Source organism: Trypanosoma melophagium (assembly GCF_022059095.1).
Source record: "Trypanosoma melophagium isolate St. Kilda chromosome Unknown ctg13segment2, whole genome shotgun sequence".
Lineage (NCBI taxonomy): Eukaryota > Euglenozoa > Kinetoplastea > Trypanosomatida > Trypanosomatidae > Trypanosoma > Trypanosoma melophagium.
Genome location: NW_027125140.1, coordinates 17,448 through 39,681, shown reverse-complemented (window position 1 = coordinate 39,681; position 22,234 = coordinate 17,448). Strand labels below are relative to the sequence as shown.

The 22,234-nt window shown below is 35.4% G+C and overlaps 7 protein-coding genes across 7 annotated transcripts; all 7 read right to left on the bottom strand.

Moving 5' to 3' along the window:
* Positions 1-5,690: 5,690 nt before the first annotated feature.
* Positions 5,691-7,097, bottom strand: LSM04_009522 (uncharacterized protein; the record flags this gene model as incomplete). The annotated part of the gene is made up of 1 exon (XM_067330746.1): positions 5,691-7,097. One exon carries the CDS (start codon positions 7,095-7,097, stop codon positions 5,691-5,693), a length of 1,407 nt encoding a protein of 468 aa, XP_067194137.1.
* Positions 7,098-7,841: 744 nt separating this feature from the next.
* LSM04_003057 (uncharacterized protein) lies at positions 7,842-9,488 on the bottom strand (the record flags this gene model as incomplete). The annotated part of the gene is made up of 1 exon (XM_067330745.1): positions 7,842-9,488. The coding sequence occupies one exon, from the start codon at positions 9,486-9,488 to the stop codon at positions 7,842-7,844; it is 1,647 nt and encodes a 548-aa protein (XP_067194084.1).
* Positions 9,489-13,683: 4,195 nt separating this feature from the next.
* On the bottom strand, positions 13,684-15,798 carry LSM04_007512 (uncharacterized protein; the record flags this gene model as incomplete). Its single annotated transcript, XM_067330744.1, has 1 exon — positions 13,684-15,798. The coding sequence occupies one exon, from the start codon at positions 15,796-15,798 to the stop codon at positions 13,684-13,686; it is 2,115 nt and encodes a 704-aa protein (XP_067194125.1).
* A 493-nt stretch (positions 15,799-16,291) lies between these two features.
* On the bottom strand, positions 16,292-16,654 carry LSM04_000132 (uncharacterized protein; the record flags this gene model as incomplete). Its single annotated transcript, XM_067330743.1, has 1 exon — positions 16,292-16,654. One exon carries the CDS (start codon positions 16,652-16,654, stop codon positions 16,292-16,294), a length of 363 nt encoding a protein of 120 aa, XP_067194049.1.
* Positions 16,655-17,650: 996 nt separating this feature from the next.
* LSM04_005224 (Oxidoreductase FAD/NAD(P)-binding) lies at positions 17,651-18,514 on the bottom strand (the record flags this gene model as incomplete). The annotated part of the gene is made up of 1 exon (XM_067330742.1): positions 17,651-18,514. The coding sequence occupies one exon, from the start codon at positions 18,512-18,514 to the stop codon at positions 17,651-17,653; it is 864 nt and encodes a 287-aa protein (XP_067194107.1).
* A 499-nt stretch (positions 18,515-19,013) lies between these two features.
* On the bottom strand, positions 19,014-19,877 carry LSM04_003272 (Flavoprotein pyridine nucleotide cytochrome reductase-like; the record flags this gene model as incomplete). The annotated part of the gene is made up of 1 exon (XM_067330741.1): positions 19,014-19,877. One exon carries the CDS (start codon positions 19,875-19,877, stop codon positions 19,014-19,016), a length of 864 nt encoding a protein of 287 aa, XP_067194086.1.
* A 216-nt stretch (positions 19,878-20,093) lies between these two features.
* Positions 20,094-22,064, bottom strand: LSM04_002074 (SUI1 domain; the record flags this gene model as incomplete). The annotated part of the gene is made up of 1 exon (XM_067330739.1): positions 20,094-22,064. The coding sequence occupies one exon, from the start codon at positions 22,062-22,064 to the stop codon at positions 20,094-20,096; it is 1,971 nt and encodes a 656-aa protein (XP_067194072.1).
* Between the last annotated feature and the right edge of the window lie 170 nt (positions 22,065-22,234).

The following is a 22,234-nucleotide window of genomic DNA, read 5'->3' as shown; positions in this document are numbered from 1 at the left end:
AAGAAGAAAGGAAGAGACAAAACTCTTCGCTTGCACAACAATCGGTGGGACCAAGAAAGAAAAAAAAAACTCAGTCGTAACCATACAAAACATTATAGTAAACACACAGAAGAAATGAAAAAAAAAGTCAACAGAAAAAAAAAGGAGGAAAGGATGTGAAAACAACATGCAACTACTTTATACCATTTGAGGTCCACACTTCTCCGTGGACACAAATAGATGTATCCACAGATCTACTTCTGCAGCGTAATGCAGAGGAACACTTAATCACTCACTCATTCTGAATCAAGAGACTTTTTTCTTGGTTCTTACTCTTCTCCACATCGCAAAACAAAAAGGTCTGCGTATGTGTGACTCGGCAAACAAGAAGTTATGCGTAAGATGAAAAAAAGAAAAAAAATGGTATTATAAAGATCATAAAAACAAGAGGAATACAGTAACAGGGGAGAGAATAGCTGAGACAACCATCATCTCACATCCGTTTGTCTTTTCCTTTTCTAGAGTAATTAACTTTGCAGCTAGATGACTCTTTTTTCTCTCCTTTTTCTTGTTTTTTAAAAATAAAGTGAGGAAGGTTAAAGGGGTGAAGGGCTTATATATATATATATATATATATATATATATATATATATATATATATATATATATATATATATATATATTCCTTTTCCTCGTATTTTAAATATGCAGTCTAATCCTCAACAGAGTTAATTTACCGCAAACTTATTTAGTTGCCTTTCTGTGATCGCTGTTGTTCAATATACTTCTTTCCCATTGACCGTCTTTTTTTTTATTATTCTGCACTTCTATTTGCTGCTGCAACCGTCGCTGGCAGTAATAAGTCGCAATGGCGGGAATGGAGAAACAAAGAAAATGGTGTAAAGATTGCTGTTGTGTGATTATCGAATGAAAAAGCAGACACGGAGTAAAAAAGGTAAAAAAAAGCAAAAAAAAGTAAATTTAGCAAAATGGAGAAATAGTAGAACAGCATAAGAAAAAAAAACTGGGGATAATCATTACTTAACGGTCAGGCCTCCCAATATTTTTCTGTTTCTCCCAAATCTCCACTCTTTACTGCTACACATAACATCCATCCGTAGTAGGAATGTCACCAAAGCAAACAGAGGCACATGTACATAGATAATTAGATAGATATATAGAGAAATAATGAAAAATAGACAATATGCATAATGCACAGCGTCTCCCCCATGAAATGTATATATATATATATATATATATATATATATATACAAATATCATATTTTCTTCCCGTAAATATCCACATATATATATATATATATATATATATATATATATATATATATATATACTGCATGTATGTACTTTGCGTGCGTGCAATGTTTATATGTGTGTAATCCAGACACCTCCGTAAAAAAACAAAAAAACTCATTGTCATGCAGCAAACAAACACGGAAGGTGAAAAGGGTTTAAAAAAAATAATAATATGAAACAAACGAGTCAAAAGGCCCGTTGCCCAGAGATTATCCCACTTTTTCTACCAATCACCCTCGTCTCATAGAATCATCACTTTTTTTTTATTGATTTTCAAATCCTCACAACTTCCACCCCCTTTCTCTTTCTCTTCTTCTTCTTCTTTCGTTCTCTCTCCTACTTACAGTCATCCCTATATACTTTATTCACTATTTTTTTTTTTTGCTCTTCTTATTTTCTTTCTCATCATCTTACTATTTTTTTTTTTTCGTTTCCCCCTATGTTTCCCCCGCATAGTAATTTCATATTATTTCTTCCTTCCTATTCCACTCTTTCATGCTTGTCTCTCACCTCAGCCGAGTTCAGTGGCATACCTGATCCCCTCAACACCTCAGCCCGCCACACACAATCAAGCAATTAATCAATTAATTAATCAATCAATCAGAAAGAGCGAAAGAAAGAAAAAAAAAAGTGCCTCAAAAAGAGGATAATAATAATAGTAATAATAGTAATAATAATAGTGGCTTCTTAAGAAGCAAAATTACCAGACGAAGAATGAGAAAAGAAATCTCAAGAAAAAAAAAGCAAAAAAAAAAAGAAATGAAAAGACAAATTCAGTAACCAAATAAGAAGAAAGTTGAACGCCAATGGAAATAAATAAATAAATAAATAAATAAATTTTTTTTCTGCTGAAAGAATGTATATAAAGGTTCTCATTTTGGCGAAACAAGTCCATAGAAAAGAACAATAAAAAGAGTATCATTTTATTGATAAGATAAGATTTAAAAAGATAAAAAACAGATATAATGTCCAGAAAGAACGTAAAAACAAAAACGTGACCACGGCAAAAGAAAAAAAAAGAAAATGAAGAAAAGGTCAAAAAGACCAAAAACCAGAAATGCAGAAAAAGATATATACATTAATACCTGCAGATATTTATATATCTATACACATTTTGCCAAACACACAGACACAGCGGATATATATATATATATATATATATATATATATATTAGTTGAAGTAAAGGAGCGATGACGCCCTATAACTTCGTGATTTCATGCGATTATCATCTCTTTTATCCCCTTCTTCCCCTGATATCACGCGGTGTGTGCAGTTGGCGGGGGAACACTGCCCTCCCCAGGCATAAAATAAAGCAAAAAAGAAAAATAAATGATAGAAATAACGACTCTGCAGTAGTCTCTACAGAATGAAGCAAAAAATGGGAAAAAAAAAGGATATATAATGAAAAAAAAAAGAACAGAACGGACCACACACAACAATGTAGAAGTAAAGAATGGTGATTTTTCTTTTTGAAAGCATTTAAATATTTTTAATTCTATTTTGTAGAGCTCTTTTTTTTTTTTTTTTTTTGGCATAGTCCATGACCTTTTCTCGCCTTGACTATTTCTTTCTTTATTTTTGCTTATCCAGTGCATGTGCGTTTGTAATATATATATATATATATATATATATATATATATATATATATATATATATATATTCTTTGGCGAAAAAAAAAGGAATGCGAAAGATGTGCGTTTTTTTCTTTTTTTTTTTCATTTTCCCTGTTAAGGTAAGAATACCCCAAATGGCAGAAAAAAACACCGTAATCTTCGCTCTTTTCGTTTTTCTTCCTCCCCTTTTTTTCCTTTTATTATTTTAACGGTAAGAGTAATGTCATTTATCATGTTAGTATCCCCTTTTTCTCCTCCCTCTGGCGTATATAAGTACACACACAGAGAGAGGGAGGGAAAAAGAGAGGGAGGGAGAAAGTAAAGCAATATAACAGTTCTTCTACCCATCTCTACTGATGTTTCATATATATATATATATATATATATATATATATATATATATGAAACTAATCCCAATCCCGCGAAAAAAAGAGAAATGTTGCAAAGTAGGCATATATATATATATATATATATATATATATATATATATATATATATATAGACACACAAGGGGACAAATAAGTATTTACATTAATATATATATATATATATATATTTATATAAAGATAGATAGAGCAAGAACGAGATACCATGATAGACAAAGGAAGAAGTTGCATAGAAAGACAAAGAAACAACAACAAAAAAAGAAATTCCGCCAAAAATAGATTGAGATGTACACCAATAAGCAAGGAAAAAAAGATAAAAAAGGAAAAAAAGCAAAAAACAAAAAAAAGTCTAGTAGTGGAAAATAACATAAAAAAAATGAAATAAATTGTAAGAAGAAAGGGGGTAAACAAAAAAAAAGAAAAATAACTAACAATTAGTGTGTTACTCCCACTACCCTGTTATTTTATCCATTCATTTACTCCCTCTCTCTCAATTTTCCCCCTTTTCACCTCCCAACTTCATTCAAAACGAAAACAATAATAATATCAATAATAACAATAATAAAAATAATAATAATAATAATAATAATAATAATAATAATAATAATAATAATAATAATAATAATAATAGTAATAATAACAATAAAAGAACAAAATGACTCATTTCTTCCGTTGTTTTGCACTCCTCTCAATACCCCAAGAAAAAACACAAGTGCCTTCTCTCGAGATCTCCTTCCGCGATGGAGAAAGAAAGTGATAAGAAAACACACACATTTTATAAATACATATATATATATATATATATATTGCGTACAACAATAATATTATCTTTCTCACTTCCTCTTTTTTCACTTTGTTTTTTTTTTCAGACACGCTTTACACTTCGTGTTAAATCTCTACCGCTTTTTTTTTTTATTTACTGCTTTCCTCTTTTCGTTGTTTTTATGACGAAGGCTTTCAAGCACTTCCGCTGTCTTCTCATAGAAAAAAAAGACAAAAAAAAGAAAAAAAGCAAAAAAAAACTCAACGCTACAAACCAGTTGCGTACAGTAAAGAGGAAAAGGAAAGAAAAAAGAATGAAAATAGAAAACAAAAGAAAAAAAGATGATTTTGACTAGCGAGGGACACTTTATAAAGTAGGAAGAGACAAAATAACAATACTAATAGGAATAATAATAACCATAACAACACCAATGACGACAACCAATACCAAAAGTAAAAAAGAAAAAGAAAAAAAAGAAGGGAGAATAGACTTCGTTTTTCCCACGTTGTCACTGTTTGACTTTCTTAATTATATATATATATATATTGAATTTGTTTCCTGAGTGGGTGTGTGCATAGCAAAATTAGAAAAGAACAAAAAAATCATGGAAATAAAGAAAGTGTGTGTGTGTGTGTAAAGAATGTCACTACAACAAAAAACACACCGAAAAAAATGCTTTTCTTACTTTAAAAAAAAACATTTTTCCTTTTTTTTCCCCTCTACTTGTGTCCTCTCTCTTTCTCTTTCCCCCTTTTTTTTCCTTAGAAAAATAGTTTTCCCTTCTTCTCGGCTCTCTCCCCGCTCCGAGTGCCTTGTTAAGAAAAAAAAAGATATTCATTCTGTACATTGCATAAACGCATGTGTGGCTGCACACACGGGCGTTCAATTATACATAATTATATAGATAAAGGAGAAACGTTTGTTCTTCCTGAGATAAGCACGGTGGCAGAAGTATATAAAAGCTGATAATAAAAAAAGGCAGCGATAAATTAAACTAATACCAATAACAATAGCAATCATAATAATAATAAGCATATTGACAAAAAGGCTGTGCTGTACATCTATAAATGTGGAGAAGGAAGGCGATAGCAGGTATTGTGAGTCACCACAATCCATTGATTTACCTTTCACCGTTTAATTATTTGTTTCCCTTTTTTTTCTTTGGTTATTTCTTTTCCGGCTGATCCCTTTTTTCCTTTTTTTCTTTTTTATTCTCTTTTCCATTTCTCAATCCACTTCATAGAAATAAAGTCAGTACGCAACGAAGGTGACAAATGATAAAGAAAACAGTAACAAAAAAAAAATCATTTTCCACACACACACACAGAGAGAGAAAAGTAAAAAAAAACAAACACAAATATAAATATATAAATATATAACGGAGGAAAGAGAGAAGAGAGAGACATAGAGAGAAATAAAGAAAAAAAAGAAAGAAACGAGATACGCTCAAAGGAAAATAATAATAATAATAATAATAATAATAATAAACAATTTTTTTTTGTAGCAATTTACCTAAAGATATCATAAAAACACCAAGAGAAATGAGAAAAAAAAAGATATCACCAAGAAAAGAAAAAAGACAAAGAGAGAGTAAAACGAAAAACAAACAAACAGCATGTTGGCCCTTTCAGCCTTTAGACAAAAACCCTCTTAACAGCACCGTCGTAGGGGTTGTGTCTCCACTTCCCTGCAGTGCGGCAGCGCTGGGTGGTGGATGCGCCGCTGGAGGCCGTACTCGCCCCCTCATCGCGGCTGAGTGCCCCGAGCGAATCCGAAAATCCCGTCCGCACTGAAATCGGCGAGGCGTGCAGGCCGCTGTTGTTCGCGCCACTCACAAGACTGTGGCGGGAGTCGCCGGCAAAGTCGATGGTGCCCAACGCGGATGGGAATAACTGCGTGTCAATCTCCACCGTCACCTTGTGCCGCTCCACACCGGCGGGATTTGTTGCGTAGACGGTGTTGGTAGTGTTATTATTGTTGTTGCTGTGGCTGTATGCGGTGGTGGTGGAATGTGCGTTGGCAGCAGCAGCGGAGGAGGCGACGGAGGCGACGCGATCCCGGCCGCACACATCATGGGAATAATTAAAGAGACTGGAAGTGCTGGAGACACCGGCCAGCCAAGAGGAGCCGGCATCGCCGCTGAATGAAAAGGAATACGTCGCCGGACTCCGCCCGCCCTCCCCCGCCCGCTGTAAAATGGGAAACCCCCGCACAGACGCGGTGGGGCGGGAGAGCGGGGCGGAGACGAAAATATTCGACGAGGACGTGGAAAAGGAAGCACCCCAGTGAGATGCCTGCAGCTGTGGTGATTGCGATGGTGCTTGTTGTTGTTGCTGTTGTGATTGGGGCTCATTTACGCGGAGGCCGCGTGTTTTCAATGCGGTGCGGGTGCCCGAACGGCGTCCCAGTGGGAGATCGGCGTCGTGTTCGACGACTTCTTTGCATAAATGCAAAAAGTTGCACTCCTCAGCGTAACTGCAACGCGCCTTGCCGTGAAGGCGGCATATGGGAATTGTATCCGCCTCCAGCACCACACGTGGGGGACGACCATCCTCGGATGAATGTTCATATTGGCTGATGGCGTGGAATGCCTCCATGGGTATCTCATTAAGCAATCTGGAGAGTGGAACGGTGTAACCAACACGACTGAGTGGAATAAAACCGCCCTCATACGTACTTTCAGGGATGTGCAACACCACATTCGAGAGCCACGACCCGTCCCGCAGCACTTCACCAATGTCATCATCGCCATGCAGTGGGCAGCAGCAGGGCAGACTCTTCACCTGATTACGCAGTTCAGTCACAATACTAATATCGGCGTGCACTTGATGGCACTGCGAGCCGAAGCGGCATCGATTGTCCAGAAAGAGTTGACAGAGACTTGGAATTGTGGTGCGCTGCTGGGCGCGTGTGGGAAAGACATAGTCACGTGGAATTAACAATTTACATGAGGCGGGGTCCACGACGACCATGCAGGACTCACCCTTGGCGTTGTTCACATAGCCCTCTCTGGGTTCAACCACAGGAAATATAGATAACATTTCACAGTGCATGTCTTTCTTTTTTTTTTCTTTTCTGTGTGTATGTTCTCAGTTCTTATATTCCTTGTTGTTTCGGTGTACTTTCCGATGGGTAACTTTCTTTTTGCTTTTTTTTTCTTCTGTTTTGGTTGTTGCTCTTGTTGCTGTCGGAAAGTTGGTGGCGGTGGCGGTTTTTTTCTTCTGTTTTTTATTTCTTTCTTCTTCTCTTGTTCGCTTGCCTGCCTTGTTTTTTTTTTTTTCTCTCAGTAACACCTAGTTTCTTCGAGATAAGTCAAAGCAAAGCTGAATAACAGTAAAAAAAAAAACAGTCCGTTGATCCCTGAATGGTGCTAAGTGCTCTTTCTTTCTTTGTAAAGAAACCCCTATGATGCGTTTGAAAAACTATAGCAGTATTACTGGGGAAATAATAAAAAAAAAGGAAACGAAAAAAAAACAGTTCAAAAACAATGAAGATAATAAGTAAAATCAGAAAATAACAACAAATAGAGATGAAAAAGAAAATATACACACTACAAAATGTATATATAATATTTTCTTTAGTATGACTCTTTTTTTTTTTTCTTCCTCCTCCATTGGGGGGCAAAAGGAAAAAAGGAGCAAAAGAGAAAAGAAGAGAAGGAGGGGGTGGGGGAGGAAAGTCCCCATAATGGTGAGACGGATCGATCGAAAAGAGCGAAATACAAATAAAGCAAAAAAGCAATCAACAACCAAAGAAATAAAAATACAACGTGGACAAGAAATAGATTAACCTGACAATCTTGCCGACTGTTGAATCACTGTATCTGTGCGGTATGGGTTGTGCTGCCAGTACCGCCTACGACCCCCTGGCCTGGTGCCGGCGGCCGCCCCTGGTGGAAATGCCTCTGGCCGCGCCGCTGACGGGGACGGGGACTCCGCCGCAAGTGGCTGATCGCCGTCGGCATCCCCGTCGCTGTCGGAACTCGTCAGTGGAACCGTCGCAAAGTACGGCAGCCGACGTGTGGCGGGCCTCACCGAGTGCGGGCCGCCTCTCTCTCCACCGCCTGTGGTTTTGTTTGTTGTGGGTGGGGCAGGGTGGCTAAAACTGTCGGGGAGGGAGTTTCCTTGTGCCATGAGATCCATTGTTGTTGATGGTGTGATCATCATATTAGTGTTAGTGGTCTCTGCAGGGAGTGTGGTGATGGGGCGAAGGAGCTGTGGACGTGCGGGAATGTTTGGCATGCCGTTACTGCGATTATTGCAACTGTTATTAGTATTAGTATTATTAAGACTTGCAGTGGGGAAAGATGCCCATGAGGAAGGAGTACTTGTTGGCCACGGGGCATCATATGTGGCGGCCCACATGTGCTGCGATGCATTTGAATTACTGCCATCATACATAGATTGGATAAGTGGATATCCACGCAGCCGTTGTTGCCGCGTTACTGAGGCAAAAACCGACCCACTACCATTAGGAATCCCATTATAATTAGTATTACTATTAGCCTTATTAGTATTATTATTCCCATTGGTATCATTATTGTTATTGTTATTATTAGTATTCGCATTGGGAATTATCCGGCTGTTGTTAAAATTACTATTATTATTACTATTACTACCTTCCTGCTGGGCGATCTGAATAGAGGCGGCGATTTCTTTGCAGATGTGCAGAAAACGACAGTCCTCCGCATAACGGCAGCGATCCAATATATGAAGACGACATACAACTTGATCACGGGCATCCAACACCAAACGTGAGGCCTCCACTTCTGGATTCACAAATCCATTTGTATCTTCTTCCTTATCCTTATTATTATTATTATTATCCTTATTATTATTATTATTATTATTATTATTATCCTTATTATTATTATTATTATTATTATTATTATTATTATTATTATTATTCATACCATTATCATTATCCTCATCATCCTTCTCCACGACACGGGCGTATCGCTCCCTCAGCAATCGCCGCAGTGCCGCGGTGTAACTCACCCGATTGAGTGGCACATAACCGCCCTCATAAATTACTTCCGGCAGATCCAACACCACACGTGAGAGCCACGACTGTTCATTAAGTATACCCGCATGATCCCTATCGCCGTGCAGTGTACAACAGCAGGGCAGACTCTCCACCTGATTACGCAGTTCAGTCACAATACTAATATCGGCGTGCACTTGATGACAGTCTGCCCCACGACGGCAGCGATTCTGCAGAAAGAGTTGGCAGAGACTTGGAATGGTGGTGCGCTGCTGGGCAAGTGTGGGATAAACATATCCACGTGGAATTAACAATTTACGGGTGGCGGGGTCCACGACGACCATGCAGCGAACCCCGTCGGCCCGCCAGGCGGTGTGGCGCTCCTGTTCTCTCGTGGGATCGGCACTGCCGTAGTCATAGCTGGAGTGCGAGTTTAACGTGAGAGACATAGCCGTTTTTATTAAGATTGGTTTGCCTTTTGTTTCTCTTTTCTTGTTCTTCCTTTCTTCGTTTGTTTTTACTCTGTTGCTTCTACTTTTTTTTCTCCCTCTCCTTCGAGTTCTTTACTGATGGGGTGTTTTTACTTCTTCTTCTTCTTGGTAGTTGCTTTCTATGCTTGTGAGGTGGAAAATAAAATACAATAAGTGAGAAAAGAAAAAAGAAATATATATATATATATATATACAATATGTGTCTATATTGAGATTCATAAACGTTTTGTTTATTTTTCTACACAATGGTAGAGAAAATTAAAAGGGAAAAAACAACACAGCCGTCATTTACGGCAAGAACAATATTCATCAAACCAGAGCGAAAAGTAAATAGTACCCCCACACACACATCCACCCCATATATATATATATATATATATATATATATATATATATATATATATTTCCTTTAAAAAAACGTACTTAATTGCATTCATTTTCTTTTTTATCTTTTTATTTTTATTTCATTTATTTTTTTGTTTCGTTCGCTTCTATTTAATTGCCATTCAGCCTTCCCCCGATTATTTGCTTTCCCATTGTAGTAAATTAAACTCCTATACTTCTCCACCCAACACCAAATATATAAACATCTGACTACAATTGGTAGAAAAAGAAAAAGAGAACCACATGGATCATGATAGGAGATTCACACAAGAGAAAAGAAATAAAAAACATAAGAAAGAATTCTTTTAAAGATAAAAAAAAAATGGGCTTCTAAATAGATGTCATCCATAACAATATCCCGGTGTTCATACATACGAAGGAGAAATAATAATAATAATAATAATAATAATAATAATAATAATAATAATAATAATAATAATAATAATAATAATAATAATAAAACAAACAATATATATATATATATATATATATATATATATATATATATATATATATTAATATTAATATTAATATTAATATTCGTATTTATACACAATTCTGTACTTTTCGTATTTTTATTTTCTCTGATATTCACACATTAGGAGAGAGTCAAAGATCAGATAATGCTTGGAAAAGAAAGAAATAAATAAATAAAAATAACAACAATCTGACTGCTCTTCACGGAGAAAAAATATAAAAGATAAGAAGACACATGAAAAAAAAACACGTTATTTTTGTTTCTTTTCTTTTTTGGGTTTGCAAGTAATTGGTTGAAAGAAAGAAAGAGGGAAAAAACAAATAGCTGGCGTAGTTCATATATACATTTATTTAAAATATAAATAAGATGAAAATAAATAATGCGCTAATGTCTTACCTCTCCTTCTGTTTTTGTTTTTTTTTTCCTTTCTATCATCAAAGAAAGAGTTTAAATAAAAATAATAAAAGAAAAGAAAAGAAAGGTTTCTTTTTTATCGATCTACACATAAATAGAAAAATGAATATTGACATAATCCGTGGTGTCGTCACTGGCACGTTCTACTCTTTTATTTGCTCGAATGGATCTTGCCCTTCGCTTTTTGCCCAAGATATTTTTTTCTTGCTTCTTTTTTTTTTTTTTTGTTCATGGAATAATGAACATACCCACAAACAAAAATAAATAAACAGATACTAATAATAATAATAATAATAATAATAATAATAATAATAATAATAATAATAATAATAATAATAATAATAATAATAATAATAATAATAATAATAAATAAGAATACTTACTATTTTTTTTTTCTACTGAGTCGTCTTTTACTGTTTTGTTTTTCCTTTGTTGTTGTTACTGTTGTTATATTTAGCTCGTATTTTTTTTTGCGTTTGTTATCGCTCTTATACATACACACAGATATATATATATATATATATATATATATATATATGTTTGTACTTCGTTTTTTTTTTTTTAGTCCTTTATGTGATATTTATTCATATATACAAATACATATATATATAATATATTTTTTTAGTGTTGCTCACTTCATCAATTTGCTGTATTATGCTAATTTCTCATCAAGAGAGTATGACCATATATTTATATTATGGTTAATATATCTGTTATTACTATGATAATGATAAACGGTTGTTTGTTTCTTTTCGAGGGAATCCCGAAGAAAAAACATAAATATGGAAGTTAATAATGTACAAATGCATGTCGCAGAGATAACAGAAACATATATTTGTAACAAAAATATGTCAAAATCAAACCATTACCAAATAAATAAAAAATAAATAGATGAAGAAAACAAAAACAAAATATGTAATAAAGATAAGAAAAATAAGAATGCTAAAACCACAATGTACTATTATTAGCATTACTATTATTCATATAACGGCGCCGTACACTACCGTGATATATATATTATATTATATATATATATATATATATATATATATATACCCACACTACCCCATTACATAAAAGAGCTTAATAGAGTTTGAAAATACATAAACCACAGAAAACAGGGGAAAAAAAGAAAGAATTCATGATATTTTGTTTTTGTTCATTGTTTTGATTCTGTTTCTAATTATCTCTATCGCCTTCTGTGTAATCTCGTTGTTTTTGTTTTTGTGTTTTCTGTGTATTTCTGTCTCCTTTACTTTTCTTTTTTATGTTCTTCCTCACATCGTCAGCGTCATTTAAATCTCGATATCCTAAAAAAAAAACAACTCAAAGCAAAAACAAATAAATTAATAAATAAACGCACATGAACAGACACAAACACCCACATATGGAATTATACCTCCCACGCCAATATTTCTTTCTTCTTTTCTTTTTTCCCTTTTCTTTCATTCATATACATATATATCATTATTGCTCTCCTTTTCTCTTTATATATATATATATATATATATATATATATATATATATATATATATATTAGATTGATGTATATAAAGAGATAAAAGTGAGTACGCAATCATGCAAAAGAAAAGTCAGTCAGCCACAGTTAATAAGTTATTAAGTAATAAATAAAAATAAAAAATAACACAACACAGACACATACCCACATACATATTATTAACAAGTAACAAAGACACAAGTGCACCAGATAAAGTACAGAAGAAAACAAAACCAACGTTATCAGTAGTACCACTCGCAGCTATTAGTTCGTGCTGTATTAACAATACATTTCCTCTTTTTTACTTTTTTTGTTTTTTTTTCGAATTGAAGAACCGTAAAGCGCCAGGTAAATATAACATGACGAAAAGAAATAAAAAGAGGGTTCTCTTGGCGCACGAACGAAAAAATAAAAATAAAAACAATTTAAAGAAAATTGTTTTGTTTTTATTTTTGTCTGCTAAAGGAAATAAAAAAAAAAGGAAAAATAATTCTCGCTCTTATGCAACCAAACGTTTGCGTCTACAAAAACAAAAATAGAAAACGCAAGCAACAACAAGGAATGCAATAGAGAAATTTGAAATTGGTGATAATAATGATAATAATAAATAAAGAAAAAAATACGCAAATTGGGTGGGGATAATGCCTGTAAAACTCTGTATTCCTAAGTGGCCTTAGACATTCCCATTAAAAAAAAAAAAAACTCAAAAAAGGGGGTGAAAAATGAGGGAAAACACCCTTCACTAAAAAAAAAAATACACATTTTATTTCTTCCCTTCTCAAATCTACATTTATATATAAATATAAATATATCGCTTTTTGTCTCTTCTCTAATTACCGCGCTTCTATACTTATCAGCGGAGAAAAAAAGAAATAACGAGAGAGGTGTTTGTAAGGTTAAAAAAAAAAAAAAACGTCGTTTTATTTTTTTTTTCTTGATTTTATGTATTTCTTTTTTTTCTCTGTTTCTTGGTTCATTCTACACCTCCCACAACACATTTTTTTGTTTCCTCGGCTTTAACAATAAAAGCAGAAAAAAAGAGAAAAAAAATATTCCACAGAGGAGAAGAGCGTTTTCTTTTTTTATTCCGTTTTTCTCTCGATAGCAGGGGAAGGAAGGAAAGAAAGAAGGGAGAGGGATATTCTTTCTTCATCCGACACAGCAATCATATCTAATAATTTATGCACTAACACATACATGTTTCTGCATCTAAAAGACGAAAGCCAGGGTGAATGAAAGAAAGTCTATCCATGCATTATAGAATCCAATACACAGAAGCTCATCAGTTCTTTTATCGGTATTTCCCACTTTTTCTTCATTTAAGAAGAATTCACTACTACCACAGGAAAAGAAGCACCGTAGTTGAAACTAAAATCGAATTACTTGGGGAAAACCTTTCGTTTATTACCCTTTACTGCGACTCCTCCCCGTGAGGAAACAAATGATAATTGCCCAGATGGATCCCAATACTGTTGTGGATTCCACATTTGTTGTTGTTGTTGTGAAGGCCATAAAGTAGCATGCGCTGCTGAACTTGACGAATTGGCGTTAAGGATGGTTGGTATTCCATTTGGTGTTGGTTTAATCAGATAGCATGCTTGAACCATCGGCATAGAAGATGCCAGTGAGTTGGCAGTTAACATGGAACCAGCAAAAGTAGCGGCTCCTGGTGTGGGTGTCCCCACTGTTATTGGCACAGTGCGATCAAGTCCCGTAACATGAACATGCGGTAAAACGGTTTGGGCCATCGATTCAGCATGTAAACCACCACGTAGTGAATTGTTATTCTTATTATTCTTATTCTTATTATTATTATTATTATTATTATTATTATTATTATTATTATTATTATTATTATTATTATTATTATTATTATTATTATTGTTTGGCAATCCTGTATTTCTCAAGGTATTTGTCCCTGATAGTATTTCCATAGGGTTTTTCGAAATTGGGTCAGACACAATCCAGAGCGGTGAAATGGAAGGCTGAAATGTATTTTCAGGGACTGCCATATTCATATTTGTACAATTTCCCATAAAGATATTTAAAGCTTCTGCTGAGGGATGAAACGAAGGGGTGGCGGAGGATCCTAATGGCATCTGGTGTTGTTGATGTAAATAGTTTTTCTGGAATTCAGTGGCTATGGTTCTTCCCTTGCGGTTGGAGTGGGGTGATATCTGAATTTGACTTCCATTAAATGGAGATCCCACATTAGCTTCCGCAAAAAAGTTAAATTCCCGCTCCATGATCTCACGGCATAGATGCACGTACCAGCAATCGGCACCATAGCGACACCCACCTGGTCTTCCATGCAAACGACAGAGAATATGTTTACTTAAAGATTTCTCTGTGCCATCCATAATAAAACGACCCAGTCCAGTCGTATAGCCTACACGGTTGAGTGGCACAGTCACACCATTTATAGACACATTCTGGCTAGCGTGGGCTTGTGCATCCCATAACTTGGCATTGCAATCACCGTGAAATGTACAACAACAGGGAAGACTCTCAACAACTTTGCGTAGTCGCTGCACTATTTCTGGATCAACATGCACTTGATAGCAATTTGCGCCTTGTCGACAACGACCTGATTGAAAAAGAAGGCATAAACTTGGGTTTCGTACCACACCTTCAAGTGCTTTGGTGGGTTCAATTGCACTTAACGGCACTCGAAGTTTTGTGCGCTGCGGATCCACTACTGAGAGACACTCCTCCGCAGCCACGTCGTCTTTACTTTCTTCTTTAGCAGATTCAACAGAAGCTGAAGATGAGGAAACTGTATTTAGTAAAGTATTGGAGGGTATTGTATTCGTAACACCATCAATATTGCTCATAGTGGTGTTAATCTCTTCTTGTTCCAATCCCCAGAAATCAACATTCTCAGTATAGGGTTGCACATGCATTCTAGTTAATAGTGCAGTATCCACACTAAGAGATGCATCAATTGGTGATCCAACCCCTGATGATGCGGGAGGAAAACCAATGTCATCTTTATTACCCTCAGAATTTGAAAGGGTCTCAGGAACAGCAGCAGCAGTAGCAGCAAGTGAAGGAGGTAGAAGAGTAGGCGAAGATACCTTGGAGGGAGTATCTCCAGTAATAAAGTCATCATTCTCTTTAAAAGATAAGAGATTTGGTTTCACCCCTCCCTCCCACAACATGGCAAGAACGTTCATAGAGTTTTGGAGTGCTGGAGTGACTGACAATGTAGAAGAAGCCATCGTATTCGTTGCTGTCGTTATCGCATCTGTCAGATTCATGGAAGAGTCTAGAGAATCCAATAGCGCTTCAGTAGACTCAGGGAATGAAAATACATTTTCATCATTACATGTATTGGTGTCTTGAAAAGGAATATCAATAGTATTCAACATAGTATGGCTCCCTGAATATTCCCCATCAGTGGTCTGTTTTGCAGCTTCACAAGTCATCGTATTCTTCAGAGAAGTTTTTTCAGAAAATTTGGTGCACAACTCGCCAGGACCGTTAGAATTCATTAACAATATTGCTCTTTTTGTTAATGCTGGAAACTATGTTGAGACTTCGCTTGAATTGCTTCCTTTTTTTTTTTTGTTTTGTTTTTTCTTATTTCTTGCTATGATTTGTCAAAGAAACACTGCTTATACCTGAACACCTTACCTTTGTGTATGTAGGTTACGACCGCAAAGTACGCGGGAGACACAACTGTGTTACACTTAACACAAAAAAGAAGAAAAATCAAAAGAAAAAAAAGAAAAGAATAAAAAAACCTCAGGCCTCCACTCACCACATTCTTTTTTTTTTTAACCTTAAACAAAACAGAACACCACATTTCAAGAGGGGTTCAAAGGAACTAATATTGGTCATATATATATATTGATACACGCTGCAACCATAACTCTGTCAACAATCAAAGACACAAAACGCTAGCTTTCACTCAGATCTCATTATGTGAAGAGAGAACCAATATCATCTCATGAGATTTTTTTTCTTTTTTTCTTCGTTACTACGTCACCGTACAAGGGTATTGTGGTTAAACTGTTGTGACCAAAACTCCAACTCGTCCTCAACTGCATGGAGGTCCGGTAATCCAACACTTGCCTCCATATTCCTACTGTCATCTAGACGCCTATTAGAAGCTGCACCAGAAGCTGCACATCCATCACTAAGATCCTCAATCCCGTATGTTTCCTTGTACCATTCCTCATACCGTTCCGCATTGGGAGTGTACATCTGCCGCACTTCTTCATTTGCATTAAATGCTCGGCGCCATGACGTACGGCGGCTAGTTGGAGTTGGCTGTGGTAACTGTGCCACGTATCCCTGAGTGATGGGCTTGCTAAAAAGAAGTAGTTTAAGACTTTGTCGATACATCTATTCCGTTCAAAGTTCCCTTTGTTTTTTTTTTTCTCCTATACCCTATTACCAACGAAAGAGAAATGAACGTACGAAAATGAGAAGAAAGTGTAGAGCTGAGAATAAAAATAAGAAACAGGGAAAAAAAAAACAGTTGGTGAGAGGTTTTCCCTTAATACAGCACTCGTACCTTCATCCAATGCAAACACAGTAAAGAGAAGAAAAAAAACAATTCTTCTACAATGTCACCCTCTTCAGCCTCCCAATATTCAAAACAAGACCATAAAAGAAACGGGAAGGGAAGAAGCATGTTCTGAATGAAAGCAAATCCAACACTCGACGAAACACGCATCCAACATTTTATCCGTTTCTTGAAACCATAAGTGTACTGGTCAAGTCAAATTTACGAACATGGTGAAAAACACTTTTTGCGTACACTCTGAAACATTGCGAGTTTGTTGCAAAAGAAATTCAAAAAAGGTAGAAGTAAAAGTAAAACGCAAAAAAAAAAAATCTGATATCCCGCCACCCAAAAATATCCCATCCACCCAACCCAAAGAATGAATCAGGCAGGAGGTGGTAAAACGAAGCTTATCAGAGTCACTCACCCCAACAAAAAAAAAATGTCAAAATAGCATTCCCACCTCGCTCATGCAAATATATATATATATATGGTTTCCTCACACCTCTTTTGCTCTACTGCATTCTAATATATGATCGTGTTTAGACACCAACTCACATCCCATACGACACCCTCCAACCTTTTTAATTTACCTATTTGCCTAAAAAGAGAAGGGTGGTTTGCCATTCCTGTTTTTTTTTTCTGATGAAGATGGAAATTAAGTGCAACACGTCGAGAAAAATATTATTATTATTATTATTATTATTATTATTATTATTATTATTATTATTATTATTATTATTATTATTATTATTATTATTATTATTATTATTATTATTATTATTATTATTATTATTATTATTATTATTATTATTATTATTATTATTAACACCTCAGAACTTGTAAACCATATCCTCCGAATAACCCATTTCCTTCAGGTAACCTCCGAGGGGTCCCTGTGAACGTCCTGACTTTTCCCCACAGACTGTTTTCATGAATCCCGGTGGTCCACTTACCAGAATCATCGCCTTTCCTCTGGATTTGGGACTCGGCATAGTTTCCCCAATAACAGATTTTGTGAGATGTCCCTTATAGCCGAACCACAACCTTGGAGCTTCTGTAAGCATATAAAAAACATTAAATTTTTCATGGTTCTTCTTTGAAAGTAAATCAAGTCGATCCCTCAATAAAATATCATCCCTCGTTTTATTGCAGAATACCAGTGAAATTTTCGTTGTATTACTTGAATCAGCAAGAAAGTTGTTTGCAATTTGATAAAAAGGGGTTATACCAGTACCACCTGCCAACATGCCAATATGTTCATATTGTGAAGGTTTAATATCCATCGTCTTAAAAGGTCCCTGAGCTTCAATAGTATCACCTACCTTCATATTATGTAGATGGGTACCCATTTTTGAATGAGGGTAACACTTAACCAATAGCTCGAAAGAACCTTTATCAGACTGCAAATTAAGCGGTGTGTATGGTCGCGTTACCACTTCACCCTTTTCATCCACAAAGCGAAGAACAATGCAAGATGGGATCTCATTATTCAACGGCATATCCTTATTAGGAAGGGCAAAAGTAAATAATTTTGTATCATGCGTCTCGCTCCTTGCATTCAGAAGCTTATACACACCAAAGTCCTTCTGAGAAAAAGCTGTATTTGTCATACACTGAGCCTCAACAGACTGTGGAGTCCGCAAATAGTTGGCAGTAGCCAACCCAGCGGCGACAGAAGCGATAAAAGTCTTCATCAAAATAAAATATTGTATTATATTTTTTCAGTGATATTATCTTGTTTCTTTTTTTCGTTTGTTTCGTTGAGTGCTACGCTATGGTATTTTTCCCCAGAGTTGAATATCTTCCAAGAACAAAAAAAAAACAAGAAAACCGGTAAAAGAGAAACATAACAGAAACTTTCTTTTGCATAGTTCAAAAACAGCTATTGTACCATAAATGCAAAGGTAAACCATAAATGGGAAAAAAAAAGAAGCCATATTATTTTTGAGAAAAAGAATTAAGACAAAACCTGAACGAGAAAAATCCTTGCGCCTCCTCGATAATTAACATATATCTTCGTTTTAAATATTCAGATTTCTCCCTTCGCCTTCTCCTCGGACCACCAAAAATGAAAAGAAGAAGGGTACCGCAAGAAAAATATACCTTTGCGGAGAAATACTACAGAAAAATATCCCAAACACAGATGAATCATTTTCTTTCTATGAAAGCAAAGAAGGAAAATAAAAAAAAATGCTAGAACTTGAATATCATCTTATCCATGTAACCAAGCTCTTTTAACATACCCTTGAGTTGTCCTTGAGAAGGTGGCTTAGTGTTGAAATCTTTATCGCCTGAAATTGCTTCCATAAAAGGAGGAGGACCGCAAACAAGGATAATAGAATCCCCTGCACGATTTGGTGGTGGCATAAGAGACTTAATCATTTCTTTGTTCACATATCCGACTCCTCCCATCCAATCCGAAGGAGCCTTAGACAATACAAAATAAGGTGAAAATAGTGGATATGTCTCCATAAGCTCATTAAGTTCATTTCCCAAAAGGACGTCCTCTTTGCGAGTATTAGCATAAATAAGAGAAACCTCTGATGTATTTTTTGGTGTACGTAGAATATTTCGAGCGACTTGATACATAGGAGCAATACCCGTACCACCTGCTATCATACCAATAGACTTGTATTGATTCGCCTTAATTGGTAGTTTTACCCAGGGTCCCTTAAACTCCATAGTATCACCTTTTTTCAAGGAAAAAAGATGGTTCCCCATTTTAGAATTATTGTAATTTTTTACAATAATCTCAAAGTATCCACGTTGATCACTTTTGTTGATAGGAGTAAAGGGGCGTATAACATCTTTTCCATCCTTATCCACGTACCTTGCCGTAATACAAGAAGAAACTTCAAGATTTAAAGGCATGTCAGCCTCTGGGAGAGCAAAGCGAAAAACCTTTGTATTATGTGATTCATCATAAGAATTAATTAGTGTAAACGAAAGAAACTCACTCTGCGAAAAAGGACTTTGCGAAGCAGTACAGTTTGCAGTTCCCAAAGCCTGCCAACTAGCTCCCACAAATCCCAAAGCAGCTACAAATAACGCCTTCATAATAAACTTTTTTTTTGTTTCTTCTTTGGAAGAAAAATGAAAATAAAGGAATATATTCAAAAGAAACATACATATTTATTTATTCAGGAAATATTTCGCTTAAAAAAAAATAGAAAACAACTTTAACTTTGCCACTCCTTAACAGTAATAATGATTATTTTTTTTTTTTCTTAAACGTAGGAAAAAAGGAAATAGGAGCGTTATTATTTCACGACGCTACTTAGAAGCTGCCGAGATCAAATGCTGAGGAAATCCCAATTCTTTTTCCAATACGGTTGTAAGCTTAGACAACCAGTCGCCACCAAGATGAAGTTCCAGAGCAATCTTAGTTCCCTGTTTTAGCTTTTGGAAATCCTTGGATGGATCATGTACACAGCATGATGTTGAAAATTGCTGCTTCCATTGACTTGCCAATGCAGAAAGATGAAAGCCGTAAGTATCCAAGTACTTAACCACTGTAACTATTTTGTTTCCCTGTCTTTTTTCTGTATAAAGAAGAATTTTAGGTAATTTCTTCCTTCCTGTAATTCTCGTAAAAAAAGACTTTGATGTCACAACACCGTTGATAACTGGATTTGCTTCAATTATAATTTGATGTACAGAAGTATACATATGTTGAAAAATAAAATTCTCAACTTCTGTTATCCTCAGCCAATTAACAGAATCTTTTCTCAAACATGAAAGAGCTTCAGTTAATTCAACAAAAGGAGATCCTTCACCTTTTCCTTCTATTTTTAAAAGACCCCTTCCAACAATATATTTTCTAAGATTTTCAGACAAATTTTTTCGTGAGTAAAGTTTATCCAAGAAATCATTATCTATATCCTTTGAATTACGAATAGTTTGTTGAATTTCATTATCCAATACGCCTGTACAAAGAATACGTTTTAATTCCATGGCATCTCCACCCCGTGGAGAAAATAATGTTTCAATAGAAACTATACGTCGTTTAAAACCCCCTTTAGCACCTTCTCGAAGAGCTTGCTGTTCGGCTTCCAAAATTTCCATTTCTTTCGCAGGTTCATGAACTTCTCGTAAGAATTCACCATACTCTAAACGATGATTGCGCAATAATTCACAAGACTTATTTATTTGTATAACAGAAAAAACACCCTTATTAATTTCAGAAACAGTAATAATATCATTTCGAAGACGAAGGTATAAAAGCATTTTTTTGTATTTTGTACGTTTAAGATCAATTTGCATTTTAACCCCTGGAATTCTTGGATAGTTAGAAATTAAAAGTGGAGAAAATTCAGTAAGAGGAAGAGGAAGCATAGACTTTGTAATTCCTTTAACTGCTTCACAAAGTGCAAAATCCAGTAAGGCGTCTTCACCCGAAAGTCTCTCTAATGTAGATTTTATCAAAAGGTCCTCATCATCACAAATATCTGACTCTATTGTTTCTGTTATTTCATGTATTTCCTTCTCTTCGTCTTTCACTTCAGTCTCCTCTTTATTAACATCATTTTGGATATCTTCCCTTTGCAATAATCCTTCAGTAACATAATTTTCTTGAAACTCTACTGGTAAAGCAGGAATAATTGATGGACAAATTGAATTAAATTCAATAAAGTAAGAATTCCATAAAAGATCTCGGTAAGAATGAAGTACATATACTCCCCTTCCGCGTTGAGAAAAATTCACAAGATCTGATGTTGCTAATCCAATTCCATAAGGCCAAGAGACCCCTGCTGTAAAAATAAAAACAATGTCTCTCACACGAAAGCGCTTATCGTTTTGTATGTTCAAGTCAAGAATACCAGGCATCATAAGGTGTGCTCCCGATAGGATATACTCCGATGTTGGACCTCTTGTCCACACACTTGAACCGTAGTTTTTGGTAAGGGGGACATCTTCACCTTTGTAGAAAATTCTCATCATCATAAATAAAAACAATGTCGGAAGAAAAACAATCTCACCCCTCGGTAATAAGTTGTTCGAATCATCGGGTAAAGAAGAAGTAGATATAACTAAAGGAATTTTGTTAACCAAATAAAATGAAGCAGATCCACCCGTCGAAAACTCCCATGTTATTCGTGTCATGGCATCACCTTTTTTCCAAAATGACTCTAAAGATTCTGAATGATCATTTTCAAAAAAACCGAAAATAATTTCTCTAATTTTTTTGGATTCTTTTTTGCTTACTGCTTCTTGCTCCTTTACCGTATATTTTTTGTGAAACATTGCTGCAAAAATAAACAAAAAAAAGAGAAACAGAAATAGAAAAAATAGAGCCCTCCCCACCCCAAAAAAAAGAAAATCCCGAAAATAACCATTTTCTCAACCCCAACACTCCTCATCATACGTGAACTATTGCATAAAATCAAATAAAAAATACACAGAAAAAAAGGAGA